This window comes from Vombatus ursinus, unplaced genomic scaffold (genome assembly GCF_900497805.2).
Source record: "Vombatus ursinus unplaced genomic scaffold, bare-nosed wombat genome assembly UNPS02010548.1, whole genome shotgun sequence".
Lineage (NCBI taxonomy): Eukaryota > Metazoa > Chordata > Mammalia > Diprotodontia > Vombatidae > Vombatus > Vombatus ursinus.
In genome coordinates, this window is record NW_020950326.1 from 3778224 (window position 1) to 3805837 (window position 27614).

Sequence of the window (27614 nt, forward strand, 5' to 3'; positions counted from 1 at the left end):
GATTTTCTCACAAAAAAAAATAAAATAAAATAAAACAAACAAAAAACCTATCTATAGTCATATGAAAAAAATGCTCTAAATCACTATTGATTAGAGAAATGCAAATCAAAACAACTCTCACGTACCACATGACACTGATCAGATTGGCTAATATGACAAAACAGGAAAATGATAAATGTTGGAGAAGATTTGAGAAAAATGGAACACTAAGGCATTATTGGAGTTGTGAACTGATCCAACCATTCTGGAGAGCAATTTGGAATTACGACCAAAGAGCTATAAAATTGTCCATACCCTTTGCCCCAGCAATATCACTTCTACGTGTATATTCCAAAAGAGATCATAAAAATGGGGAAAGGATCCACATGTAAAAAAATATTTATAGCAGCTCTTTTTGTTGTGGCCAAGGATTGGAAATTGAAGGGATGCCCATTATTTGAGGAATGGCTGAACAAGTTGTGATGACTATAGTAATCTATTGTTTGATAAACTCAAAACTCCAACTTCTGGGATAAGAACTTACTATGTAACAAAAACTGCTAGGCAAACTGGAAAATATTATGGCAGAAACTAGGCATAGACCAACACCTTACACCATATACCAAGATCAAGTCAAAATGGGTACATGATTTAGATATAAAGCAAACTAGGAGAGCAAGGAATAGTTTACCTGAATGTAATGCAATACTATTGTTCCATAAGAAATGATGAGCAGGCTGATTTCAGAAAAGCCTGGAAAGACTTGTATGGTCTGATGCCGAGTGAAGTGAGCAGAGAATCAGGAGAACATTGTATGCAATAATAGCTATGTTGTGCAATGACTAATATTGATAAACTTAACCCTTCTCAGCAATGCAATGATCTAAGATAATCCCAAAAGACTTATAATGGAAAGTGCTATCTGGATGTGCATAATCCAAAGAAAGAACTATGGAGTCTGAATGCAAATCGAAGCATACTATTTTCTCTTTTTTTATTGGGGTTTTTTTGTTGTTTTTTATTTTTCGTGATTTTTCTTGTTTTTGTTCTGATTCTTCTTTCACAGCATTACTAATGTGGAAATATGTTTAATATGATTGTACATGTATAGTCTATATCAGATTGCATGCCGTTTTGGGGGGGAAGGGGAGGGAGAAAAAATTTAGAACTCAAAATCTTATAAAAGTGAATGTCAAAAACTAAAAATAAATTAATTTTTTAAAAAAGGAAAGGCCAAACTAAGGTTCCTGCACATTCTAATGGAGGAGATGACAAGAAAAAAATTATACATACAAGATATATGAACCATGTCAATGGAAAATACATAATCTCCGAAGAAAAATGCTAGTATTGGGGGAGGGAACACTGGAAAAGGTCTCCTGCAAAAGGTAGTACTTGACTTGAGTCCTTTAGGAAGTCAGGAAAGCCAAGAAGCAAAGATAAGGAAGAAGAAGAGCCCTCCTGACACGGGGGACAGCCAGTGAAAAAGCACAGTCAGAAAATGGATGGTTTTATGATAGGAGCTGACAGAAAGAAATCTGCTTTTCCCTAGTCTGACACACAGATACGTGAGGGCTTTCCTTTCCCTCTAAAGAGGGCCCAAGTTTAATGTCTGGAATACATGTTAAAAAGAAAGAGAGAGATAGCAGAGCTCACTCCTAATCTCATGTGGAAGACTACAGCTGACCCAGAAGATGGCAAGAGTTAAGAAGAGCCAGGCAAAGGAAGACAATCAGATGCAACAATTTACTGGGGAGCAGCTAAGTTACAGGAAAACAAGCCAAACACAGTCATGTAATAACATCACCAGAGAACATTAGTGGCCCTGAAATATCAGAGAAGTGAGTATCCTTTCCCCAGGCATGGCTGGCTAGACAAGACAGAACTGCTTTCCTTTTGAAACAAAAACAACAATTCAAGAAGAAATAAAAAAGATGTAAGATACCTTTTGTTTTTGTTTTTTAGTGGTGGGGAGGGAGGGAGAGAAAATATATTTTTAATTGAAAGAATTAGATTTAAAAGGATGGTGGCCTCAACAAAGATATATGAGAAAACACCTTCCTCCACTCCTTTTCAGGTTTAGGAAGACCACTTTGTGAAAAATTGCTAATGAAACTTCCAAACAGGGATCATCCCATGAATGACAGAGTCTATTATGCCCTCTGAGGGCAGAGATATAGTGAGGACTTTCATTTTTTAATCCACAGTACTTTGCACATAGTATTTTAAGTATTTTAAAACTTTTTGTTATAGTATTTTTGTACTAAATGACTAATACGGAAATGCTTTACATGATTGCACATGTATAACCTAAATCGGATCGCTTATTGTCTCAGGGAGGGGAGAGGGGAAGGAGGGATAGAATTTGTAACTCAAAACTTAAAAAAAAATAAAGTTTTAAAATTGTTTTAATGTGTAATTGGGGGAATAATTTAAAAATTTTTTTTAAGTCTATTATTTGTTGGATTGAAAGGGAAAGGAAGGCAATATCTCCTCTCTCCTCCCCTCCCTTTCCTTCCCACCCCTTTCCCTACTCTGACTCCCAGTTCATTATTTTTAATTAATTTCAAGGCACAGGACCAGGCCAGAATTGCTGGAATCAAGAACTTTCGCCGTCTCATCCGTATCGCGAGTAAAGGGTGAAACATGAAAGCGATCTCCCCACGCTCAGGTCCTGGAGGTTTGGGCTTAAAACCCTCCCGTCTGTGTCGGAGTAAAGATATCAGCAGAAGCAATGCGACCTCCTCTCCCGCAGGGGACGCTCGTCAGGTCCTGGCTGCCAGAGGTTACCGTCTCACCGCCTGCCTCCTCCACCTGCCCCGGAAGCATTTGTGCTGTGTGCTAAGTGGTCTTCTATGTATTTCCGGCTTCCGACGTGCTCCCACGTGTGGTCCGAGAAAGAAGAGTGAGGAAGCGGCGACAGGAACAAGACACGTTAAGTGACGGAGGAGAAGAACGAGGCCAGCAGGCAAAATGTCGCACCTTCCGATGAAGTTGCTGCGCAAGAAGATCGAGAAGCGCAACGAGAAGCTGCGTCAGAGGAACCAGCGGCTGAAGCAGAAAGGTGAGGCCTGGCTGGGGCGGGGTCCGGACCGCGGGGCCGCTATGGTGGCCGGCCAGGCTCAGGCCGGGCTTCCAGACGCTCTGGGGGTGCCCTGGGGAGGCGTCGGATGGTCCGAAAAGCCCGACCCCTCCTTTCTTAAGATGTTTCCAAACTGGTGGCGGAGACTGTCCAGGCTCTGAGGGCCCGCCGGTGCATCCGGGGCTGGACTGCAGGGGACGACGCGGCGTGCACCTCAGCCTGAGGCAAGGCCCTGCCCCCGGAGGCTCCCACACCACTGGGCCCTCCGCAGTGATCCTCCGCGCGAAGCCCTGCTTCCAGCGTCCAGCCCCGGGCGGACCTTTCCCAGAGACATAACAGCCGCCTCTTCAGACGGTCTGCAGGCCTTCGCTAAGGCCCGGAAAAAAAGCCCTTGCTGTCACTGTCTTAACTGTGAAAACAAGAACCTCGTTTCACTGTTTGTATTTTTGTGATTGAGGTTCTTTTTGATCCTGAACCAAAATCCACCTGTAATCTTTTTATGAGTAACAGTGGCCAGGTAATCCCTGCCTGGATCCTGAGCTAGGGCCTGATGCATTTCTCTTCTGCCTTGTCAGTGTATTCTAGGGTTCTGGCTAAAAGGTTGGCCTTCCCAAGCCAGCCCATCCACTTTGACTTCTCCCTTCTCGGAATACCTATAAACACTTTGCCTCGTCCTATATGGTAGATTGTATTCTCAGCTTGTATTGTATGTTTTCATCTAAAACATGGGGTGTTAGACCTTTTTTGTTTCTTGGACCTCTTAGGTAGTCTGGTGGAGACTTCTTGGAATATTTTTAAATGTTAAAAATTGTAAATGAAACTAATTATATTGAAATAAACATGTTTTTTTTTTTGTTTTATCATCCAGGGGCACAGACCTTCCTGAAGTGGGATCCCTGGGTCTGTGGCTCCTAAGTTAAGAATCCGTGCCATAAGATGTTGTAAGTTCCTCGAGGACAGGGATTTAAACTTTTTTTTAAAAAAATGCTTTCTTCAATATCTACATATATCCTACCTCCTCAGCACTTAAGTGTTGGATATATGTAGTACAATATAGCACCAAGTCCTTGTTATTAATATACAGAATATAAACTTTTATATTGTTATTTATTAATTTGTTAAGGGCTATGTAAGTGTGGCTTAATAGAAAAGACTGAAATAAAAATCAAGAGATAGGTGTTCTTATCTCAGTGCTGCTACTAAGTAGCTTTGAAACCTTGGACCTGCTACTTCCTAACTTGAGAGGTCAGACTAAATGAGTTTTACTACCAGTTGTTCCTAACTTACATCTCTTCCTTTCCCCATTCCAAGCATCCCACATACCACTGTCAAGTTATACTTGATAATGCACTTAGTTATGGTTATTAATAGTTATTTCAAACCTTTGATTAAAAATATTTAGTGACTCCCTTTTGCCTATTAAATAAAATCTGTACCTCTTAGCCTTCCCTTAATAGCTTCCACAGTCTAGTTCTAACCTACCTTTCCAACCCCTCCCCCACTACTCCCCTATAAACACTCTATATATCCTAGTGGGACCACTCATAGTCCCTTCCCCAAACATGATTTTTACTAGCCTCTGTGTTTATTCTCATGCTATTCCTTCTATCTAGAATATCCTCTCCATTTTCTCAACCTGTAAAAATCCTAATTATTTTCCAAGGCCCAATCCAACTAACACCTTTATGAAACCTTCTGCATATACTATTAAGTTCAAAGTGATTATAGGTACTTCACACATGGCACTTATGTAGTTGTTAAATATCCTAATCTTCCTTCTGAGCTATTCTGCAGGATCCTTGAATTTATTGATTATGTTAGCACCTAGCAGATTGTTTTGTAGGAGCTCAGTAAATATTGGTTGTGTAAATGAATCAGTGAATTGCTGCATGTGTTGAAATAGGCATCACTTGCAGCAAGCATGTCCCTATTCTCCCCATTTTTGTTTGTAATCAAAAGTATGTAAAGGCTACTTGGAATATCAGCTTTTGCCTTCTGCCATAGCTGTGCTTGACTTGTGACAGCAAAGCTAGACAGGAGTAGCCTGTAACTCTTTATAATCTCAGTCAAGGTGGGCTTTGAACAACCGAAGAACAAATCTGTTAGAATTATGCTTTGAAGATAATATGAGGTCATTAAATGTTGATTGACAGATGTCCTGAGAAACAGTGTGAGGTTCCCAGAAATAATGTATTGAGTGCCTTGCCTGCTTTTCTTACTACAAAAGAATCATGTTTAAAAAAAAATTCATGGATATAGAATTTAAAGGGACATTAGAGATATTTTAGTTCTGCTCCTTCATTTTACAGATGGGGAAACTGAGACACAGAAAGGTTAACTTTTCAAAAGGGCCTATGGGAAGTAAGTTTCAGAGACAGACTACAGTATACAAATTGTGATTTGAATTATATAAGGGTAATAAGCATTTTGGTTTTTCATTTGGATAAGGAAGAGCATATAAAATAGGATTATACTAAAGGTAAATATTAGCTAAATGAGTGGTATCATCAGTTGATAATTTTATGGGAGAATTTGGAACACTTAAGACTTTATGTAGTGGTTGTAGAAATGGCTTAACGGTGACTTTAGGAGAATCAGAACGTGATGTGATGAATGAAAGCCACATTCAACCTATCAGGCAAATATTTGTTTTGTTGTTATTCATTCATTTCAGTCATATCTGACTCTTCGTGACCCTATTTGGAGTTTTCTTGGCAAAGATACTGGAGTGATTTGCCTTTTCCTTCTCCAGCTCATTTTACAGATGAGGGAACTGAGGCAAAGAGGGTTACAGGGTCACATAAGCTAGTAAGTATCTGAGGCTGGATTTGAACTCAGATCTTCCTGACTCTAGGCCCATCTCTCTATCTACCACACCACATGGCTGCGCTTAATATTTATTGAGCTTCTACAATTTCGGTATTGGGGGGGTCTGGGATAATTGTATTCTTTTACCTGCTAATTACGATAATTATTGTTCTTTTAGAATGCCAAGGATATATTTTAACTAGTTCTTTGTGGTGCCTACTAAACTATTATAATAAGTTCTTATTAAAATGCCACTTGGTTATGTGTCGGGGGGAATAGAATCAATGAGAGCTTCACTATTTTCTCTGCTCTTTATCTGAAGGAAGGAAATATTGCCAAGCTCTCAGGTTATTGAGCCACACAAAATATCTGTATGGTAAAAATGGGTTAGAGCTGTATGAATGCCACATAAAGTACAAGTGAAAAAAATAAAGTATTGTAATTTTGGATAGCAGTCATAGGTTAATTCTTTAGCAGCTAAATTATTTAAATTATTGACTTACAGAATTTTAGAGGCATACAACTTTGTCTTTGTTTTTTTGTTTTTGTTTTTGTTTTTTTTGACAGAGGCCTTGAGGGCCAATATAGCAGAAGCCCAAGATGAGCATGTATCAGAAGAAATAGTAGAAGAAATAAAAGTGGAAAAATCTCCCAAGAAATCTACAGTATTAGCAGCCAGTGAAGAATCAACTGCACAGCTCCCCAGTTCTGAATTAAAAAAGAAAAAGAAGAAGAAGCGAAAAATAACAGCTGATGCAGGACCTGGTAGGTCACCTCTTTTTTTTCCTGGATTCTTTAGAAGCCATCTTTTTGTCATTGGAACTATTCATTTGCCCAAATGACTAAAACACTATAGATTTACTGAGGAGGACAATGCATTTCCCTACCCAGCAGAGGTCCAAAAATTTCTGAGGTCCTTAAGTGCTGTGTCACTCCATCCATCTTGCCTCCAGGTATACCCACCTGTGTCTTCACAGAAATGTCAGTACCACCTGCTATATTCCCCCTCTCCTCAAGGGGATATCGTTTAGATAGTTTAGTGGGTGAGGGCCCCTAAACTGTCTACACTGGCCATTGTAGAGCTATTTGCTTTTGTATAATTGTGTTTAACCTTAAAAAAAAATTATGCCAGAAATTGAGTTAAATAGACTTAATAACCTTGAAGAAAAACTCACAATAAAAAGTCATATTTGAATTCTAGATATCATCTTTTCTTTATCCCTAATTGGACTTTTTCTGTCAAACTAAATAGCTGGAAAAAAAAGTCCTGTCAAAGTGAAGTCTTCACAAGCTCTCCCCTAAGCACTCTAGTGCACAGTGATCTCTTCCCTCACTAAACTTCAGTATTGTCTTTGCCACATATTTGGCACTTACTGTCAGGTACTGTCTTGTGACATCCTATTTTATTTTAAAATTTTCATCGGTTTGTTTCCCTAAGCCAAGTGTAAATTGTTTGAGGGTAGGGAACATCCTTGTTGCTTATCTTTATTCTTCGAATCATATTGTGTGTGGAATGATTATTCCTACTATATACCAAGTTACTGTTTTGAAATAGGCATGGATGGTGGCCTTTGAGGCTACGAGTGGTTATGTATGAAGTGACCTTGGACAGGTTATCTCACTTGTCTGAGCCTCAGTTTTCTCCTCTGTAAAATGAGGGAGTTAGACTTGATGGTCTCTTAGATCTGTACCAGCATTATGGGTTTAGGGGTAGAGGAAAGACAGTTGGAATGGCATAGTGAGCAATAAGGACTGTGACTAAACATTAGAGACAATTAGAGCTGTGCTGGGCAAGGAAATCCCCCAGTAAGTAATCTGTGTTGTAAGGTCCCTTGTACTTCTGACTTCAAAAGAGTTATGGTGGCATTGTCAACACTAAAGATACTTAAAATCCCAGGAGAGCTTAACTTCCAACCACTTGTGGATCAGATGACTATGCATTGAGATAGTATCTTGTTTTTTAATTTATCCCCAAACTAACACATACATATAAATTTTTTAGGTTTTAATTTAAATGTTGAGTTCTTAAAGATTCTTCTGGTAGAACATAAACCAAAGCATGTACTCCTGAATCAGAAAACCTTAAAGCATGGGCCCAGTGCTGAATTGTGTCTGTCATGTGAGGACTAGCTAATTTGCAGTGATTAATCACCAAAACATGTTTCCATTTTTTTAGCCACAGTGGCTCAAGAAAACATCTGCTAAGGCATGGAAGAGTTGGATTCTACATCAGTGGACAGAGGGAGTAACTGTGGTTGTGAGATTGTAGATCTTTTGAAATAGCCCCATAGAACTTAAAACCTTAGAGGTTGTCTAGTCCAATTCCATACTTCTGTCTCTGAGGAATTAAGTACATGACTTTTTTTCAGTGGGTGATAGACACTGTGAGCATTGCAGGTGTTCAGAGAAGAGAGATGACTAGGCAGGAGTGATCTGTGAAGGGATATTGAAGTGAGGTCTCTTTGATCTGACTCTTAATTTGGGGGTGAGCAAAACTTCAGGAGCTGAAGTTTGGCCTGAGCCTTGCAAGAAAAATAGGAATTTTTTCCCTCTTCCTCTCAAAGAGGTATGATTCTATTTAGAAAATAAATTGAACTTGATTAAAATTCCATTGATTTTTCTATACTTTTTGCCAGTTGATACATAAGTAGTTGTATATCAGAAATGCACAGGGAGCAGAAAAATGAGTAATCTGTTCTTGTTTTCTGAATACAAGGACACTTAATACTTAAAAGATTATTGCTAAGAAACTCCCCTAGGTAGTCTTTCTGTTCAAGGCAGATTGAGATTTCCAAGATTATTTTTTCCCCGCTGAATAAAACCTATTATTTGTGTATGTTTAGAAAGAAATTGCGTGAATAAACACAAATTCAAGTGAAAGAGGAATATGATCGGGCCTTCCAGTTTTAGTATAAACTAACTGTGACCCTGCTTTTCTGTCACTGAAGTGAATATAGCAAAGGTTTGTGTTTGGGGTGTATTTTCAGGTGCTGAACAATTGGCTTGAGAAAGTTAGTTCTCTTGTTTGAGAGCTTTTCTTGGGAAAATGAGAGGTCAGGCAAAGACAGTGTGCAGATGAGTTCACGTTTCCATGGTCTTGAGATGATTTTGTTGGCTCAGCTTATGGCCAAAGTGACAAACTCAGAGGGTAAACCATGGACAAGTCAGTCTCAGGGCTTCCCATTTCCTTACCTTTAAAGTGAAGGGGTTAAATTAGATGATCTGTAAGAGTCCCAATGGGCTTCAGTTTCATTTGTTTATAAACCAGTCAACATAGACTGGGGAAAATCAGAAGTTGGAGATAACAACCAGAAATGGAACTTGAGGCCAGATAGAGGGAAGGTGAGCTTAAAAATAACAGCAATTTTTGTATTTGATCTCCCTCAAAAGGCTCTTTTTCAGAAGATTCTTAATGTACTTCTTTTTGAGATTTACCATCTCTTCTTTTCCCTGGCTAGTAGATTTTTCCTCTCATTTTGCAAAAAAGACTTTACAGAAATTTTCGGATTTCATTTGTATAGGGGGCAAAATCCTAGTTTATAAATGAGCATGGAAAAGCAAATGCAGCACATTCTTTAACACATTATACTAACAAAATTCAGCATTACATTGAGGACTCTTGAAACCATGCATAATTGATGTCCTTAGCTTGCTTTGGTTTTGATAATATGTGTAGAGGCAAAATAAATTTTAAAGCAAATCCAATTAGGGCTTTTCAGCTGATTGTATTACCTAATTGATTACATAAGAATAATTTTCTGTATACTGAGCAAGATACCAGGATGCCTGGTACATAGTACATGCTTAACAGATCCTTGATTGATTGACTCAGGGTAAGGAAGATAACTTTATTCCCCTTTGTATCTTCCTCATTGCTTAGTATATAGAAAGCCCTTAATAAATTTTACCTTAATAGAGTGGAAAGGAAGATGAGAAATGTTGTGAGGTAGAAACAAAAAGATTTGACAACTGATTAGACATGTGGGGTCAAGAAGACAGGTGTCCAGGATAATCCTGAGGGTACAGACTTGGGAGATTGGAAGGATGGTGGTGTTTTCCACACTCATAAGGAGGTTTTTTCAAATGAGTTGTGGGATAGAGGGAGGGAGATGATGAGTTCAGCTTGGGTCATGTTGAGTTTGAGATATCTCTGGGATATACAGTTTGAAATGTTTAATAGACAAGCAAGTGACTGCAAGGTGACGAACAAGTGACGAGCAAGACTGAAGCTTAAGGGAGAAAAGGAATCTAGTGCTAAGGGATAAGACATGAATTCAAATATAAAAATACATGACAAGTAGAAAGTGTTGTGAGAATTCAAAGGAGAGAAAAAAATCTCATCGAGCAGTCAGAGAAGACTTAATGGAGAAGATGGAATTTGAATCAGACCTTCAAGCATGAGTGGGATTTCAAAACTATTTCCAGTAAAGTGACCTCATAAATTACTCTGATTGAAACTTGATATAAATAGTGATTTAGAGAATTAAAAATGATTAGCAAATTGAAATCAGTTTTTTGAATTTTTGAAATTTGTTTCCTAGGTTTGTTACATGTCTTCTTCCTGTGAATTCTAAGAGAGTATCTCATTAGTTTTGTCTATTTTGAGAAATTTTCTCATTGGAGTTGGGGTGGTGTGGTGTTTTTCTTTTACCAGAAAACAAAAAAGCAAAAACAGAAGACCAAGAGGCATCTGATGATGAAAATGAGAAAGATCCCAAAATAAAAGAAAACTCCATGGAGGATCAAAAAGAAGATGCAGAAATGCCCAGCCTTCCTCATGGTCTAACAGGTAATTTTCAGTATGCTTTCTGAATGTAAACCTCCTCTCCTTTGCCCTCTCTTCTTCCCTCCCACTTTCTATCTCTTTCTTTAACATGAGCTACTTTGATATATCTAATTGGAACCAGGTTGGTGGTATAGTAGATAGAATGCTGGACTTGGAGTCAGGGAGACCTGAGTTCAAATCCTGACTGAGGCATTTAATAGCTTTGTTATCCTGAGCAATTCACTTAACCCCTCTCAGCTTCACTTTCCTTATCTGTAAAATGGAATGGAACCCAGCTCATATCAAATGGGATGATATATGTAAAGCACCTTTAAAAGACTTTACAAATACTAGCTATTATTTTTACATTCTAAGGACCTCTAAATTCTCATTTTTTTCCTTTTAACTTTTTCTGCTTCTTATGTAATGTTGAATGAGTGTCCCTCTTTTTTCTGCTTCTGATTTCTTAAACATCCAAAATCCCTTTGATTTGATCAGTCCAAACACTTCTTTTCATTTTTTTAAATTTGCAATTTTTTTTTCAATTTATCAAGCTTTTTTTTTCTCCCCTCCATTGTGGGGGCAGGGGGGGAGAAGAAAAACAAAACCTTTGTAACAGATATGTACAGTCAAGCCACATAGGGGCCACATACTAAAAAATGTGTCCCATTCTGCATATTAAGTCATCACTTGGAGATGGGTAGCGTGCTTCATAATTTGTCCTGTGGAATCATGGTTGATCATTGCTTTGATCAGAGTTCTTATATCTTTCAGAATTGTTGATTTGCAATGTTATTTTACAGTTGTTTACAAAGTATTATTTTTGGTTCTACTCTGTTCATAGACATCTTCCCATATAATGCTGAGGCCATCGCCTTCATCGTTTCTTATAGCATAATAGTATTCCATACATTCATGTAACAGTTTGTTCAGCTATTCTGCATTGATGGATGACCCCTTATTTCCAGCTTTGCCACTACAAAAAGAGGTGCTATACGTATTTTTATACATTTAACACTTTTTCCTGTTTGGAAAAATATATGGTATCACTGGGCCAAAGGGGATACACAATTCCAGGCTGCTTTCCAGAATATCTATACCACTTCACATCTCATCCAAACAATGCATCAATGTGCCTGTTTACCCACATCCCCTCCAACATTTGTCATTTTCCCTTTTTTGTCCACTTTGTCACTCTGCAGCCTCATATCCCTTTTGTTCTATCAATTTCCAGTTCCTCCAGTCCTTCACACTGGTGCCCTCTGATCTGAGTGGCAGGATCATATAGTAAAAAAAAAGACTAGACTTAGAGTCAGAACACCTGGGCATATGTTGGAACTCTAATGCTTATTAATCACGTGACCAGTGAAAGTTCCTGTAACTTCTCTGAACTTCTCTTTTCTCATTGGCAAAATGGAAATGTTGTAAGGAAAGCATTTATCTTTAGTCACCCTTTTTTCACCTTGATGACAGCATCTCTCTTGATTCCTAACTCCTAACTTCACAACTACTTATGGTTAGAAGTAAAGAAACTAATGTCTCTTTCCAGCTGCCGTCATGCAGAAATAATGATCAAATCATGACTTTATTTTAAAAGGTTTTCCTAAGCTAGTCTCCTAGTTTAATAAAACTAAAATCATCAACATGAAGCATTTAGTTAACTGGTAATGTTCATCTTAAAAGATAAAGTTTGCTAATGGTCAACTATTTCTGTCTAGGGTCCTTTGAGGATACTTCATTCACTTCACTTAGTAATATTGTCAATGAAAACACTCTGAAGGCAATAGCAGAAATGGGCTTTACTAACATGACTGAGATTCAGCATAAAAGTATCAGACCACTTCTAGAAGGCAGGTAAAGTGAACGTTGGTATGTATTATGAGGTGGCACAGTACAGATAGACTAGGACTCAGGAAGACCTGAGTGCAAGTATGAACTACACTTACTAGCTATGTGGTCACATCACTTTTCTCTGTCTGCCTCACTTTCCTCATCCTGTAATATGGGGGTAATGATAGCACCTGCCTCCCAGGATGGTTTTCAGGCTAAAAATGTGATAATAGTTGTAAAATGCTTTGCAAAATATCAAGTGTTATATAAATGGTAGTTATCATTGTTATTGTCGCTAAGGCAATATGGTATCTTCATTTGGTACAAGATGAATTAAAGTATCTGTCTACCTTGATAAATATTTACGTGGTATTTTAATTTGTTTTTATGTAAAGCACCAAAAAATACTGAGAATTAACCAGTTAGGGAAAAAGAGTAATAGATGTGTTACCTTGTAGATGATACATTTTTGGTTTGGTTTGGTACTTTTCTAGAATGAGACACATTTTTTTTCATTCCAGCATTGTTAGTATACTAGACTAAACATGTTCTTTTGTTTTTAAAATAATAGGGATATTCTAGCAGCTGCAAAAACAGGCAGTGGCAAAACCCTAGCATTCCTCATCCCTTCCATAGAACTCATTGTTAAGTTAAAGTTCATGCCTAGGAATGGTAAGCTCTCAATTTCTTATTTATGTCTCTTTTAAAATATAACTTATTTTTACTCTTGTGACTTAAGACTGTTTGTTTGATTTTGTCATTATTTTCTAAGTGGGGTTGGGCTTTGGGGTTTGTTTTTTGGTTGTTTTTTTGTTTTTTTAGGAACAGGGGTCCTTATCCTCTCACCTACTCGGGAGCTGGCTATGCAAACCTTCGGTGTGCTTAAGGAACTAATGTCTCACCATGTACATACCTATGGTTTGATCATGGGGGGCAGTAACAGATCTGCAGAGGCACAGAAACTTGCAAATGGGATCAACATTATTGTGGCTACACCTGGCCGACTTCTGGACCACATGCAGGTAAATCTCATGCAGCTTGTCCTTTATTTTTCCCTTCCCCCTAAAGAATAAACATGTAGATAACAGGCTTCTTTCTGCTTCTTTATTTTATAGAATACCCCAGGATTTATGTTTAAAAACCTGCAGTGTCTTGTTATTGATGAGGCTGACCGAATTCTTGAGGTTGGGTTTGAGGAAGAAATGAAGCAGATCATCAAACTTCTGCCAAGTGAGTCAACTCTGCATATAGTTTAAGCACACTCATTGTGTTTGGGGCTGTGTGGAGGTGGCAAATGATGTTGCCGTTAAGAAAATCTTGTGTTAATAATAATGAAATTCTGGGTGGGGTCAAATCCTAAAGTTAACTTCTCAATGTGGATTTTTTTTTCCAAAATATCATTGAAGGCACAAATAAAAAAAAAATTCAAAACATTAAGCCACTTACCTAGATGTGATACATAGATGTATAAAGCTGTATAAAGCTATTTCACAGACATCCAAGAGGTTAATATCTAAGATAAAAGGCACAAACTGTCTCGTTCCCTCCCCCAATCAAGTTATCTCCCCATCCACCTAGTACTTCCCATGTATTCAAGTTATAAAATAGACAGTTATGTCTACTTTCCCAAAACAAAGACAAAAATGCCAATAAAACTCTGGTCTTCTTATTGCTTTTATAAAGACAACAATCCCATTTATAAATTTAGAGTATTTCATTTTGAAGAGGGAATTTATTTTGCTAATTTGACATTTACAGTTGTAGATTTTAAATGTAGACTTATGGATCGAGCTTATTAGCCATTTCTGAAATACAGCAATTGCTTAAAAGGTAGTGTGTAGGGGCAGCTAGGTGGCACAGTGAATAGAGCACTGGCCCGGGAGGCAGGAGGACCTGAGTTCAAATCTGGCCTCAGACACTTACTACTAGTATGACCCTGGTCAAGTCACTTAACCCCAATCGCCTCCCAAAAAAATAAATAAAAATAGTGTTTATCCATTTTAATAAATTACTTTGACTGACATTATGAATGTTTTGGATAATAGATCTTAGAGCTGGAAAGGACCTCAAAGGACATCTAATCCAGCCTCTCATTTTATACATGAGGAAACAGGCTCAGAGAACTTAAGTGATCTGTCAGTCACAGAGAGGAGATTCAAAACAAGATCCTCTGACTCCAAATCTAGGGCCTTTTGTACTGTACCCCACTGACACTCAGTTAAGGTTACCTTTGTTTGGGAAAAATGAAATTTTAGTGATTTTGTCCCAAGGTCAAGTCCTTGCAGCTCATCTCAGTGCTGAACTGTGCTCTCTGCTTTTTTGAAGCTTGTATATTGAAAGATGTTAAATTTGACAGCTGGGTCAGAAAGCAAAACTATTAACAAATGTCCAGGTTACCAAAAATGGGGAGGACAGAAAATAGAAATAAGGCTATAGATATGAAGGATAATAAAGGCTTTCATTTGTGTAACATTCCATGCATTGATTTTTTGTTTGAATGTTGTTCTTTGCATGTATAGAGAAAAATGAATGAATTTGCAAAGCATATATGTTTTATGAGATAGTCATTAACACTTTTTTTATGGGAAAGTTTCATTCAAGTGTAAAATAGTTGGAATTCTCTGAAAGGATTACACTATTTGTATACCATCTTTGTTTTAGAACGCAGACAAACAATGCTCTTTTCTGCCACGCAAACTCGTAAGGTGGAAGATCTGGCAAAGATTTCCCTTAAAAAGGAACCATTATATGTTGGTGTTGATGATGATAAAGATACCGCAACAGTAGATGGTCTTGAACAGGTAACTTTTGCCAATATTTGGGGACATGTATAGGGAAAGACAGTCCCTGACCTCAAGAGGCTTTCAGTCTTACAAGGAAAAACTACATTGTGTAAGGACATGGTGGCTTCGGAAGGGCATTTTGGTCTGGGCACCAAAGGATGGATCATTGCATGGTAGTACTAATACTCGAAGAGATGGACCTTAAAGTCAGTCCCTCAGTCCAGCTTTTGCAAATAAAGAAACTGAGACCTAAGGAGGTCGAGCAGCTTTCCCAAGGTCACACAGGTGCCAAGCAATCAGAAGTAGGATTCAAACCCATATCCTCTGACTCTAGAACCAGTATTCTTTCCATGGTACCATGGTAAGTTGATGCATAGGGCAGTCATTTGACAAACTCTTCATCTAGGAGCAATGGTACTATTACTTTTGATTTGATTAGTGTGCACAGAGCAAGAGGTGGAAAGAGCAGAGGAAGAGGGTTACAGTCAGGGGCAGTCAGGTGGTGTGGGTACTGGGGGCTGGGGCCAGCTAGCAGATATCGCTGGCTAATTTTGAACTTAACTCAGTCACCAAGGTAGCTGGATCCTCTGGAAGAAGTTTCAAAGACCAGTGGATTAACTTGTCTAGGATTCTGAGAACATGTAATTTAGAGGTACCAGGATAATGATATCTGTAGTATATATGTCACTGGGTTGTTGGGAAGCCCAAATGAGAAAATGACATGAATCACTTGGTAAACTTTAAAAATATATATATATAAATGTTTATCCCCTAACACAGTATTTCACCCATATTAATATTTAAAAGTGGTTGTTTAATTTTTTTCTGCTTGTCACAAAATTTACTTGCATTAGTTGTTTTTGTCTTTGCTTATTATATCAGTATTAACATGTGTTGGTAACTTTCATCCAGCAGTTGTGATCTTGTGGTCCCTGATTTATAAGTTCATGGGGATTAATATCATAGGATTCAGAGCGGGAAGGAACCTTTGAGATAATCTAATCCAAACCCTCATTGTACAAATGAGCGAACTAGAGCCCATAGGTTAAGTGGCATGTCCTTGGTCATAGATGTAAGCCTTCAGTTGGAATGTGCAGTTTGAATTCAAGAACATCAATCAACAGGTGTTTCATTGGGCTCACATTCCCCTTGGCGAAACATGTGTAAGATTCTTGAAACAACTAGAATACAATTAAATACAATACAAATATAAATAGAATACAAATAAAGAAGTTAAACTGTGTGGTGTGTATTACAGAATAAGAATTAGAAGAAGAGTTCAGAGAAAGGCTACATCAGTGTGGTCTGAAACACTTTGAAAAGGTTGCATATGGAGGGGTGGGACCCACATTGATCATTGACCTCTTTTTGTGTTATTGTCATTTTTGTGTCATCTCCATTGGCAGTCTGGGGAAACCTGTGAACCACTTATGAGAATAATGATGTTTTCAAGTGCCTAAGTAAAACACATAGGATTACAAAGAAGATCAATATATTGAAATACACTTGTCAAAAATATTAAGTATTTTCAGGAACCCACATTTAAGAATCTGAGCTAATCTTTGAAGTATAGAGAAGCATTTAGATACATTAGAAAGAAGGGGAAGGTCATTCTGAACAAGGTAAAAAAGTTTCACCAAGCCAAGTGTGAGAATAGTGTGAGTGGAGAAGGTGTTGGTGTGTGGGTGTTGATGAGCAGAGGTCATAAATCTGGGTAAGTAGAATGGATTCATATTTTGACAGGTTTTGAATGCTAAGAAGAAGAGTTAGATTTTAAGAATAAAAACAAAGATCTACAGTAGTAGGTTCTTGAATAGTAGTTGTGAGGAAAGCTATAATTTTGGAAGGGTTAGCTAGAAAAAATATAAGGTGCAAAGTCAAAAATCAGTGCAACCAACTATGTGGCTATTATAATCTAGGTATAAGGTGATGGGGCCTAGGTTAAATTGTCTTATGGTTAATTAGGTTTTCTGGTGAACTGACTTTAGATCAAAAACCAGTGACCCTTTAACTCTTATTGACTTATTTTTGAAGATTGTAATGTCTTATGCTGTTAGATTGAACATCAGTTCCATGTATGTATATGTATAAATTTTTTTCAATTCTCAAGTTTGTTTTCTTGTCATTTGCCTTTTTCTTCTAAAAATGGAATATAGTAATGAACAAAAATCCATGTAAGTTGAGGTTTTCATATATTACAGTTTATTCATCCCATCCAGAATTGGAACCAAACCATGGATGAGTAACCCTTTTAAAAATATCAAGGGCATAAAATATCTAGTGGTTACAGCAGGAAATTATTTGTAGTTAGAGAGTACTTAAAACTATAACTAAAATGAAAAGGTCACTTAGATTATTTTGGGAAATCATTGTTACTATCAATGTAATATTCTTCTCTAAATGTAGGTTGTAAAAATGAGTACATTGGGTGTGTGTTACTAGTGCTCTCATTCCAATGGTTGGAATACATCAGTGTGGAAATAGGTGCCTAAAGATTGCCCTTATCTTTGAATAGTTTTTTTGTTCTTCTTGTGATCACCATTTTATTTAAAAAAGCCATAAGGTTAACATTAGAAGTACTGAAAGAACCAAGCTGCATCAGTTGACTCAGTGTAATTTTTTTAATCCATAATAAGGCAAAGAAAATAAGGTGAAAATTTTATTTTAAAGTATAATTGTAATAAAAAATTTTATGTCAGTTGACGCACCTGATTCTTCTAGTGTTGAGGTACGTAATTGTTCCCTTGAATTATTTTTAGGGATATGTTGTTTGTCCATCTGAGAAAAGGTTCCTTCTACTCTTTACATTCCTCAAGAAGAACCGGAAGAAGAAGTTGATGGTATTTTTTTCTTCATGTATGTCAGTGAAATACCACTATGAGCTTCTGAACTACATTGATTTACCTGTCATGGCCATTCACGTAAGTGTTCTGTTCGAGGACTTTTTTGCCTTTTTTTTTTTTTTTTTTAAATCTTATATTTGTGATGTTACAGACTAAGGGTTCAATCTGAAGCTCCCAATCTAATCTGTGAACTCATCGTTAAAGTTGATCAGCAAACATTTAGTTCTCAGCTCTTGTATTCAAAGACTGTGCTATTTGTTTCTGGGAAAACAAAGAGGTATGAAGCACAGTCCCTGCCCTGATGGTGGAGAGCATAACTGTCAGTACAGCACAGCTTATAAATGCCAGATTAATGTAACAGATCATAAGGCTTGTGTTATTTCTGATGAAGAGAGAGATCACTGAGGACTAAGGAAGATTTCACTGAAGACATGGGACTTGAGCTGAACCTTTAGGGATGGGAATTCACATTGTATGTTTGGGAAACTGGGAGTAAATAGGTGTGACTTACAGACATAGTTTATCTCGGATAGTAAATAAGAGGCTGGAAAGGGAGACTGGGGCCAGATTGTGGAGATTCCTTGGATTCTAAGTTAAAGGAAATAATTTAGAAGGAGAAAGATCACTGAAAGCTCCATTGAGATGCATGGGATCCCAAACCACTGAAGGTGACATGACCTCACTACCCTTTCAATGAACTTTGAGTGTTTTGATACTATGTGCTTTGGTTTTGAGTTACTGCTTCTATAACCTGGCTGAAAAAGTAAGTCTTGGGGATTCAGATCCTTGAAGGGTTGAGTATTATGTGGTTTGTCCCATTATTGTCTGTCTCAATGTAATTTGGTGCCTTTTGCTGTGTCTTGGAGTTTTATTTGAATGTTATAAAATAATCCTAATTTTTTTTTTTAGATTTGAGTTCTCAGATTTAGCTTTCTTTTTGAGATTTGAATCCTCCTAGTGATTGCAGTATATTTAACTGCTCACAGTGTGGGTCAGTAATATATTTCTTTTTCAATCTAGGGCAAACAGAAGCAAAATAAACGGACAACTACATTCTTTCAGTTCTGCAATGCAGATTCTGGAATTTTGCTGTGTACAGATGTGGCTGCCAGGGGGCTAGATATCCCAGAAGTAGATTGGATTGTCCAGTATGACCCTCCAGATGATCCAAAGGTAACTGTCATCCTTTCTCTTCCAGATACTATCTTATGTGGGTGATTGCTTCCACACACAGTCAGTGTGCTGATTAATTTTCTGAATTGTTTATTTTTCTTCTTTGTAAGATAAATTTTTTACAAATAATATCCTAACAAATGCTATAGTGTCCAGTACAGCTGGAAATGACTGACAACATTTCATAACAAATATCTTTTCCCTGGGTTTTTTGATTAATGTTAAACAGTGAAGTAATTCCACAGTGTTAGATTTGTGCCGATATGTACTCTTGTTTTTTGGAAGACACATTGCTCACAGGGATTAAGGTGGCACTATGGAAGGTGTACTAGGAAGAAACAAAAACTTTATTAAGAGAGTACATGAAACTTTGCGCCAATACCATATATTTCATGTAGATGCTCTAAATTTGATGGATTGTAAATTACATGATATCCTAAACATGAAAAATTGGTATCAAGCAAGTTTGCAGAGGCAGCATGGTACAATGGATGGAGAAGCGGCCTCAGAATCAAGGAGAAGTGTATTCAAGTCCTCCCTGTGACATGTCTTGGCTCAATAACACTGGGCAAGGCCCTTGGTCTCTTAGTGCCCCAGGCAGCTCTACTAGACTAGAAGTTGCCCAGGAGTCACCAGTCAGCATTGATAGAGAGTTTTTCCACCAGAAACCTTCCTACCCATAAGAAGTCACAGACTGCAACTTTAGGAAAAGTCACAATGTTTTCATTTTTCTAGGCCATCATGTCATTTGGACCTCCTAAGGCTTGTGGTGTTCTCTCTTCTTTTGTCTTGGTATTTACATTATGTTCTTTTGACATAAATAGGACACTGAAAAAAGGTAGCTGTTACTGATTTTTATGCTAAAGGTTGTTACTCTCGTAATCCTGTTAATCCTATTTTATACAAAAAATGAAATTGAGAACAAATATACCATCCATACAAATAAAGAGTGCAGATGATGTGCCACCATTAACAGATTCTTGGAAACTAACATAAATTGCCAGCATATTTTTACATGGGGGCCACATTTTAAATCACATTTCCTTTTTCCATTTAAGGAATATATTCATCGTGTAGGAAGAACAGCCAGAGGCATAAATGGAAGAGGTCATGCTTTGCTTATTTTACGACCAGAAGAGTTGGGTTTTCTTCGTTACCTGAAGCAAGCCAAGGTAAGGAAACATATTTTAGACCTGGAGGAGGCCTTAGAGATTATCGATTATCTGTTATAACTTATTCTTACAAGTGAAGAAGCTGAGGCCCAAGAGGAGTAAAGGCACTTTGCTTGGAAAATCTTAAATTAGGAAAAGTCTAAATTAACCTGCATATATCAAAGAATATGTAGACTGTGGGGATGTGAAGAGTCCAACATGTCTATAGAGCTGTGGGAGGTAATTGGAAAGTGCTGGCGTGGGACTCAGTGGCCTGGGTTCCAGTCATAGATGCAGTACTTACAGACAGTGTTTTCTTGGCGCCGCTGCTGTGAGCTACTTTCTTTACCCATAAATTGGGATGAGAATACTTGGAATGTTTACCATGAAAGGTTGTTAGGAGAAAATGCTTTGTAAACCAGAAAGTTTTATGTAAAAATAAGTTGTTATTAAAGCAGTTTATTATATCTAAAAACATTTTTTAATCTTTTCAAACAAATCTGTAACATTGTAATTTTATTGAACCCCACAGAGTTTATCAGAATATTGCCTATCATAAAAAATCCTTATGTGACCATTTAACTAGTGCTGGTTGTTGACACAAAACTCTACTGAATACTATTGGAGAGGAAAAGTAAATGGTCTTGTTTCTGCTTTCTATAAGTGTGTTGTCTAAAAGTAGAGATTCATCCAGTTCGTTCACATGAAGCATCTACTCTGCTAGGTGCTAGAGGTGCAGAAACCAAGTAGTCCCTGTCCTCAGAGCTTACATTCCACTGCTCACAAATATAATGCAAGTTAACTTATGAAGGAAGAAAAGAGGTTTGGGAGGATCCAGCCTTTAACTACTGAGAAATAGAAATGAAACAGTAATGCATTCCAGTTATTACTTATGCAGATATACAGGTGTGTAGTAGCTGGAATGTTATATGCAGGGAACAGCTCGTAATCCAGTTTGGAACACAGAGGGAGAAAGGGAATAATGTGAAATAAAGTTAGAAAGATAATGAATGCAGATAGTCCAAGGCCTAACATGCCAGGCCAAGTGGTTTATATCATATCGTAGAGTCACTGAAGGATTTTGAACAGAGGGGTGACATGGGCAGACCTTTACCTTAAGGAGATTATTTTGGCAGCAGTGTGTAGAATAAGATTTAAGAAGATGGAGAAGCTAGAGGCAGGGAGATGTATTGGGAGGCTTTTGGAATAGTCTAGCAAGAGGTAATGAGGGTCTGAACTAGGATTGTTCTCTTGTGAAGTAAATAAAAGTGATAAGTGCAAGAGATTTCATGGAGGCAGAAGTGATAAGATTTTGGCGGGTAATATGATATGTTGGGATAGAGAGAAGCAAGATTCAACAATGATACCAAGGTTACAAATCTGATAGATATATTCAGAAACTGTTTAGAGTGGGGTTTAGGGGTGACGGAGGAGGAGTCAGATCATTTGCAGGCTTGTCAGAGTCATTTGAATTCAAGATGCAAACAAGGCATCCTGGTGGAGATAGTCAGCAAGTAATTGGTAATGTAGAATTAGAGTTAAAAAGCACGGTTGGGGCCAAGATACACAGAATTCGGTGTCATTTGTACAAAGATTACAATCAAACTCACATTGATGAATGAGATCACTGAAGAAGAAAATGTAGAGAAGGAAAAAGGGCCCAAGACACAGGTGGCAAGGTTAATAAGGGTGGGAGGTGATCAGGCAGTAGAGAAGGAGCCCATAGATTAGAAAAGGCTGACAATTAAAAAGAAGGAATGATCAATGGGGTAAACTCCTTGAAGAGACAGGGGGATCAAATAGAAATATAAGTAAATATGTTGGCTTTGGAAAAGAGAAAGTGCAACTCTTCCTCAGAGTTTAGAGCAAAGGAAGAAAAGATAGATGAAAATAGAATAGAGTTGTGAGGTATGGCATAGGGGAAATGGAAGGGAATTCATGACACATTACATTGATATTCTCACTGGGGCAAAGTGGCATTGGAATAGGTGATCGGGGGAGGATTTTAGCCAGTGTATGATTTGAAAGACTGCTATGAAATGTGAGAATCAGTCCACGTGATTATTTACTTCTTCCAGCAACATTTCAGCATTTCAGAAGTAAGGAGTGGAAAGCATGGATGAAGGGGAAGTAACACAGGGTTGATGGCTGGCAGGGAACAAACAGTGGAAAAAACGAATCAAGAGTGAAGTAAATGCATTGTTAATCATATAGGAGATCATGATTGTTGAGGTAGTAAAATGAAGCCAGAGCAGATGTGATAGACTAGAAAAAACAGGGAACAATTGAAGGACTAGAGATAATGGTGAAAAACAATAGATTTAGGAAGCTTGAGTTAGGAGGAAAGATGGTAGGACATTAAAGGACACAGCACAAAGAGGAACATTTCAGAATTCAAGATAGTAGTGGTATGTACTTTTGAGTCTTGGTGAAGTAAGAGGTGTGACTCACCCCAGTAAGTGACTGGAATAGAGAGATTTAGGTCATGAGAATTGAGGTTGATGAATTGGGAGGCCTTGGTATTCGAGGTGACATCAACCTGAATGTTGAAGTCTCCAAGAATAAGGTCAGGAGTTGGGATGGACAGGAAAAATATAAGCCAGGTATTGAATTACTTAAAGTAATTCAGGTAAAGTTAAGCTAATAGCCCTGTAGATAATAACCAAATGGAATGAACCACAAAGGAGAAGTTTCTGAGTGATATCAGCAGGTAGAATATCTGGAAGCAGTCATAGAGGAGCAAGAAGAGTGGCACTCTTGGGGTTAAGTGTTAGGGCAATGACAGAACAAGGAAGCCTAGAAAGGAGGGCCAAAGATGAGGTCTTTTCCAGGGAATTCCAGGTTTTCATGAGCGTAAGATGAAAGAAGTGTGAGAAAACTAAATCAAATTCATTAATTCAACAAGCATTTATTAAGCACCTACTATTTGACAAGGACTGATAAGACACTGGATGGAGTCCCAAAAAATAAAAAACCACAGAACTTCCCCTCAGAGAGCTTATTTTGTACTGGGGAAAATAATATATGCATAAAAGCAAATACGAAATCTGTACAAATGATGGTGAAAGGGAGTTTGTTAAAAGTAGAACAAGGGATCCATAGGGTATAGTGAAAGGGGGTTATAACATATGAGCTGGAATGAGATAAATGTACAAGAAGAGATAGTAGGGAAAGGAGGGGTTTGTCTTGGTGGACTTTTTCTGTGAGTCACAAGGATTAAGAAAACAGGAGGTAGGAATTTGCCAGCCATAGATCAGAACTAGCATCAAGGGAAAGGGGCGAGGCGGTTCTAGTATAACATGATCAGTAAGAAGTCTCAAAGGGTCATATGGAGAAGGTGGTAAAGATAACAGTCTACATCCGTGGTGATGGTGGCCCTTACCTGCCTGGGCCTGTGGAGAGAGTTGGGGCTCATTTTTCTGCTAGTGATGATGGGCTCCAGGAGGATCAAGCAGACTGTGTATCTGCAGGTGGCAGTGGCAGCTAGCAGGACCCTGTTGAAAGCTCAGCCCCTCAGGGGGAGCCAGGGCTACCCTACGCCTAATACATTTAGGTCTATGATGGTGACAGATTTTTGTTTGTTTGTTTTTTGTTTTTTGGTTTGTTTTTGTTTTTTTGCAATTGGGGTTAAGTGACTTGCCCAGGGTCACACAGCTAGTAAGTGTCAAGTGTTTGGTCTGAGGCTGGATTTGAACTCAGGTCCTCCTGGCTTCAGAACCGGTGCTCTATCCACTGCGCCACCTAGCTGCCCCAACAGATGTTTTTATGGCTAGCAATCAAGACCTCTTTGGAGAGGGTCATGTAAACCCTTTTAAACTTAGGCTGCGATTTAGTTGTATGCCATATTTTCATCTGTTTTTCAGAACTGTCCAATGCTCTATAGTTTACTCAAGTTTCCATATTTCTCTAGAATCTCAATTCCATCTTTAAAATGCTTTTCCACCACATTCCACCTGGCCAGGCCTGAGATAAAGCATACACAAAGTGTAAAAGGATGCTGATTTTAGCAATGTCTCAGGAACAGAGGTGGGGAGACTCAGGTTTCTAATAAGAGGAGTTATGTATAGTTAAGTTATGCATAGGGTTGTGCCGTAACTTCACAAAGTGGTTATCCAATGACAAAACCTGCCCTCCAGGCAGGAGTTTATTATCACTATAAGTTAGAATTGGTGCTAATTACCACCCCTCATCAAATGCCTGGCACATAAACCTATATTAGAATAGCCTATGAGTTATCATGGATGTTTATTTGGGAAGGGCTTTATCTGCTTTCCTTTCTTCACGAGATTGAGCTCATTACTTCTGTGGCTCAGACAAGAAGTTTTCCCTCCCTAAAGTATGGAAGACATTGTGACTTTGGTCCCCTACAAAGGATTTGGTTAGGTTCTGGTCAAGACAAGTTATCTCAGCTCAGACCAATAAGCAGATGTTTCATGTAGTTTGGAGCACTAGTTACAGAAAAGTTTATTTTATGTCTCCAGAAGATAATGTAATGTAGATCAGACTTCCTATTAAAAAAATTTGGCCAAGTTGAGCCTGTAAAGTAAACCATATACACGATCTCCACATGTTCCTGTCTTTCTCTGCCCCTTTTCTTTCCTCAGCTTTCATAGCAGCACTTAAGGACAAGTGATCTTCTCCTGAAAGTCAGCATAGTGTAGTTGAAAGAGCAATGGACCCAGAGCCAGAACACCTGGATTCTAATCCCAGTGCTTCCATTCACTAGCTAGATGGCTTTGAGTCAATTACTTCCTTTCTCCATGCCTCATTTGCCTCACATAGGAAATGAAAGAGGATAGATGGGATGAACTCTTTAAGTCCTTTCTAGGGCTAACATTTTGTGATCCAACCCAAAACATTCAAAAACCCATGGGGTTTGCAACCCCACAGGAACATACCAAAGTATTATTCACCGTTATCTTAAACTTAAGTCTTTGATTTATTTTGGTTTACTAGTATTGGCTTTTTTCCCCCTCTTTCTAGGTACCATTAAGTGAATTTGAATTTTCCTGGTCAAAAATTTCTGACATTCAGTCTCAGGTATTTCATTTTTAAATGTCAATAAGTATTTTTTATATGCCCAGTTCCTATATCCCCTGGATATCCATCTTCTGCATTGAACTTGTCTTTAAAAACCTTTGGTCTTTGTGATAACATGTTTGAAAGTCTTTTTGGATATTTGGAGTTATTTGGCAAATTTGAATGGATGAGGGTTGGGCAAGATAGTATCACTGCATACATACTGAAATTTGTGTATTTGAGAAAAGTAGCATCCTAGGATATTACAAAGTGTTTTGCTTCTTAAAATTTCAGTTGGAAAAACTAATTGAGAAGAACTACTTCCTTCATAAATCGGCACAGGAGGCATATAAATCCTATGTTCGAGCATATGATTCCCATTCTCTGAAGCAAATCTACAATGTGAACAGCTTAAATTTACCTCAAGTCGCTTTATCATTTGGTTTCAAAGTACCTCCGTTTGTTGACCTAAGTATCCTTTGCTGTGTTATGTCAGCAACCTGAAATCTTAGTTTGTGCATGAAACTCTGCTAGGCTCAACTGGCAAGTTCGTGTGTTTTGGTCCTAATAGTTGGGTTTGGGTGCTTTCTGGGTAAGTATTAAATCACCAGTCTTTTTCTGCTTGGGGTGTTTATACTACTGAGTATGGATGCCATTCATGTGACCTGTCATGTCCTGTGCTACACACATGGGAAAGATAACTTAAAGGAGATTATGTAATATCAAGGGGTTTGGACATAAGAGAAAGGACAGAGTCAATTCTTCCAGCTACTTTCTTAAGAAGATCATTAAGTTTGCAGAAGGAGGAACCACACAAGCTAGCATTGTGTAGTATTTATGATAGGAAAAGGAGGTCTTTCTATCACTATCACAGTTGTTAAGTGAAAGGAATTTGGTGCACCAGCCTCCTTGAACTGTGTCATCTCAGCCAGCTCAGATGAGGACACCATCTAACTAACTTTTGGTGCAATTGGGGGGAGATGATACATGGAAAAGAATTGCTTCTTTATGTGACTGTGTGTTCTGAATTAATCCCCCCCATGAGAAACAGAAACAACCACCTATCTGCAAATTGAGGCTATTTGAATATATGTCAGCACACTTCAGCTGTTTATCCCAGGACTTAAGGAGAGTAGTTTTAACAGTAAATTTTTGTAAGTAGTGGAAATATCAGCAGGTGTGCTGGGCTCAAAGTCGCAAGTTATCATTGGTATGCTATTATGCATAGTCTTGTACGTATGTAAATTATTTGTATTTATTCGCTTTGTCGTATTTGGAGCAAGAAAAGTAGCGTGGTTTAGTTAAATAAACAGTGGAGTTGGAGTTTAAAAAAAAAAAAACCCTGTTTGTAATGTGCATTCTGCTATTTACCTCCTGGATAGGTAGATCCCTTATCCTCTTTGCACCTGTTTCAGAGGCTACATTAAATGATTCATAAGATCACATCCATAATGAAAGACCACAAAATTGTGGTTTGGAGCAACTGGTTATTACTATTACCTAGTAAATGTTAGATTGGAAGTCATGTACTTTTCTATTGTCTGCTTTCCTTAACATTCACTTTTCAGATCTGAACAGCAGCCAGGGGAAGAGGTTGCAGAAAAGAGGTGGTGGTGGTGGTTTTGGCTACCAGAAGCCCAAGAACGTCCACAAGTCCAAAATCTTCAAACACATTAGCAAGAAGAAATCTGATGGCAGGCAGTTCTCTCACTGAGGCAGCAACTTTTCTAATCTTCAATAATTTTGTCCTCAGATAAAAGACTTGTCTTCATTGCACTAACCGTGGAATATTTACAATCTTCAGGATTTGGATTACAATCTCATTTACCACACTTAAGTGCAGTGGCTTCGACCAGTTTTTCTTACTAAAAAACAGTGAGATGAAGCTAAGTTTATCTTGGCTTCTAAAAGGTAAATGACATTTTCTTTTCAGTGGACATAACAAAAACAAAATTTTAACTGTAAATTATATTTTTTCAAAGAACTTATATTTTCAAAGTGTAAACAGTTCCATTTCTCTTAAGAGCATTTGTCTTGGTCTTATATCCAATCATTCCTTACCATTGTATTTTTAGAACTCTGTGGCTTAGATTGCAATATTAATGATCTTATAACATATTCAGGGACATGAGGGTCTTCTTGGCTAGCTATACAAATAAAGGCCTCAGTCTGTTCTGCTTA

General features: G+C 38.0%; 1 protein-coding gene across 1 annotated transcript; it reads left to right on the plus strand.

Annotated features, from left to right (window-relative positions):
* Window positions 1-2851: 2851 nt before the first annotated feature.
* DDX18 (DEAD-box helicase 18) lies at window positions 2852-27614 on the plus strand. The gene is made up of 14 exons (XM_027854714.1): window positions 2852-3043; window positions 6437-6634; window positions 10524-10658; window positions 12353-12488; window positions 13036-13136; window positions 13287-13486; window positions 13580-13694; window positions 15126-15265; window positions 18007-18168; window positions 19111-19263; window positions 20322-20435; window positions 25398-25454; window positions 25728-25905; window positions 27002-27614. The coding sequence occupies exons 1-14, from the start codon at window positions 2953-2955 to the stop codon at window positions 27145-27147; spliced, it is 1926 nt and encodes a 641-aa protein (XP_027710515.1). The 5' UTR covers window positions 2852-2952; the 3' UTR covers window positions 27148-27614.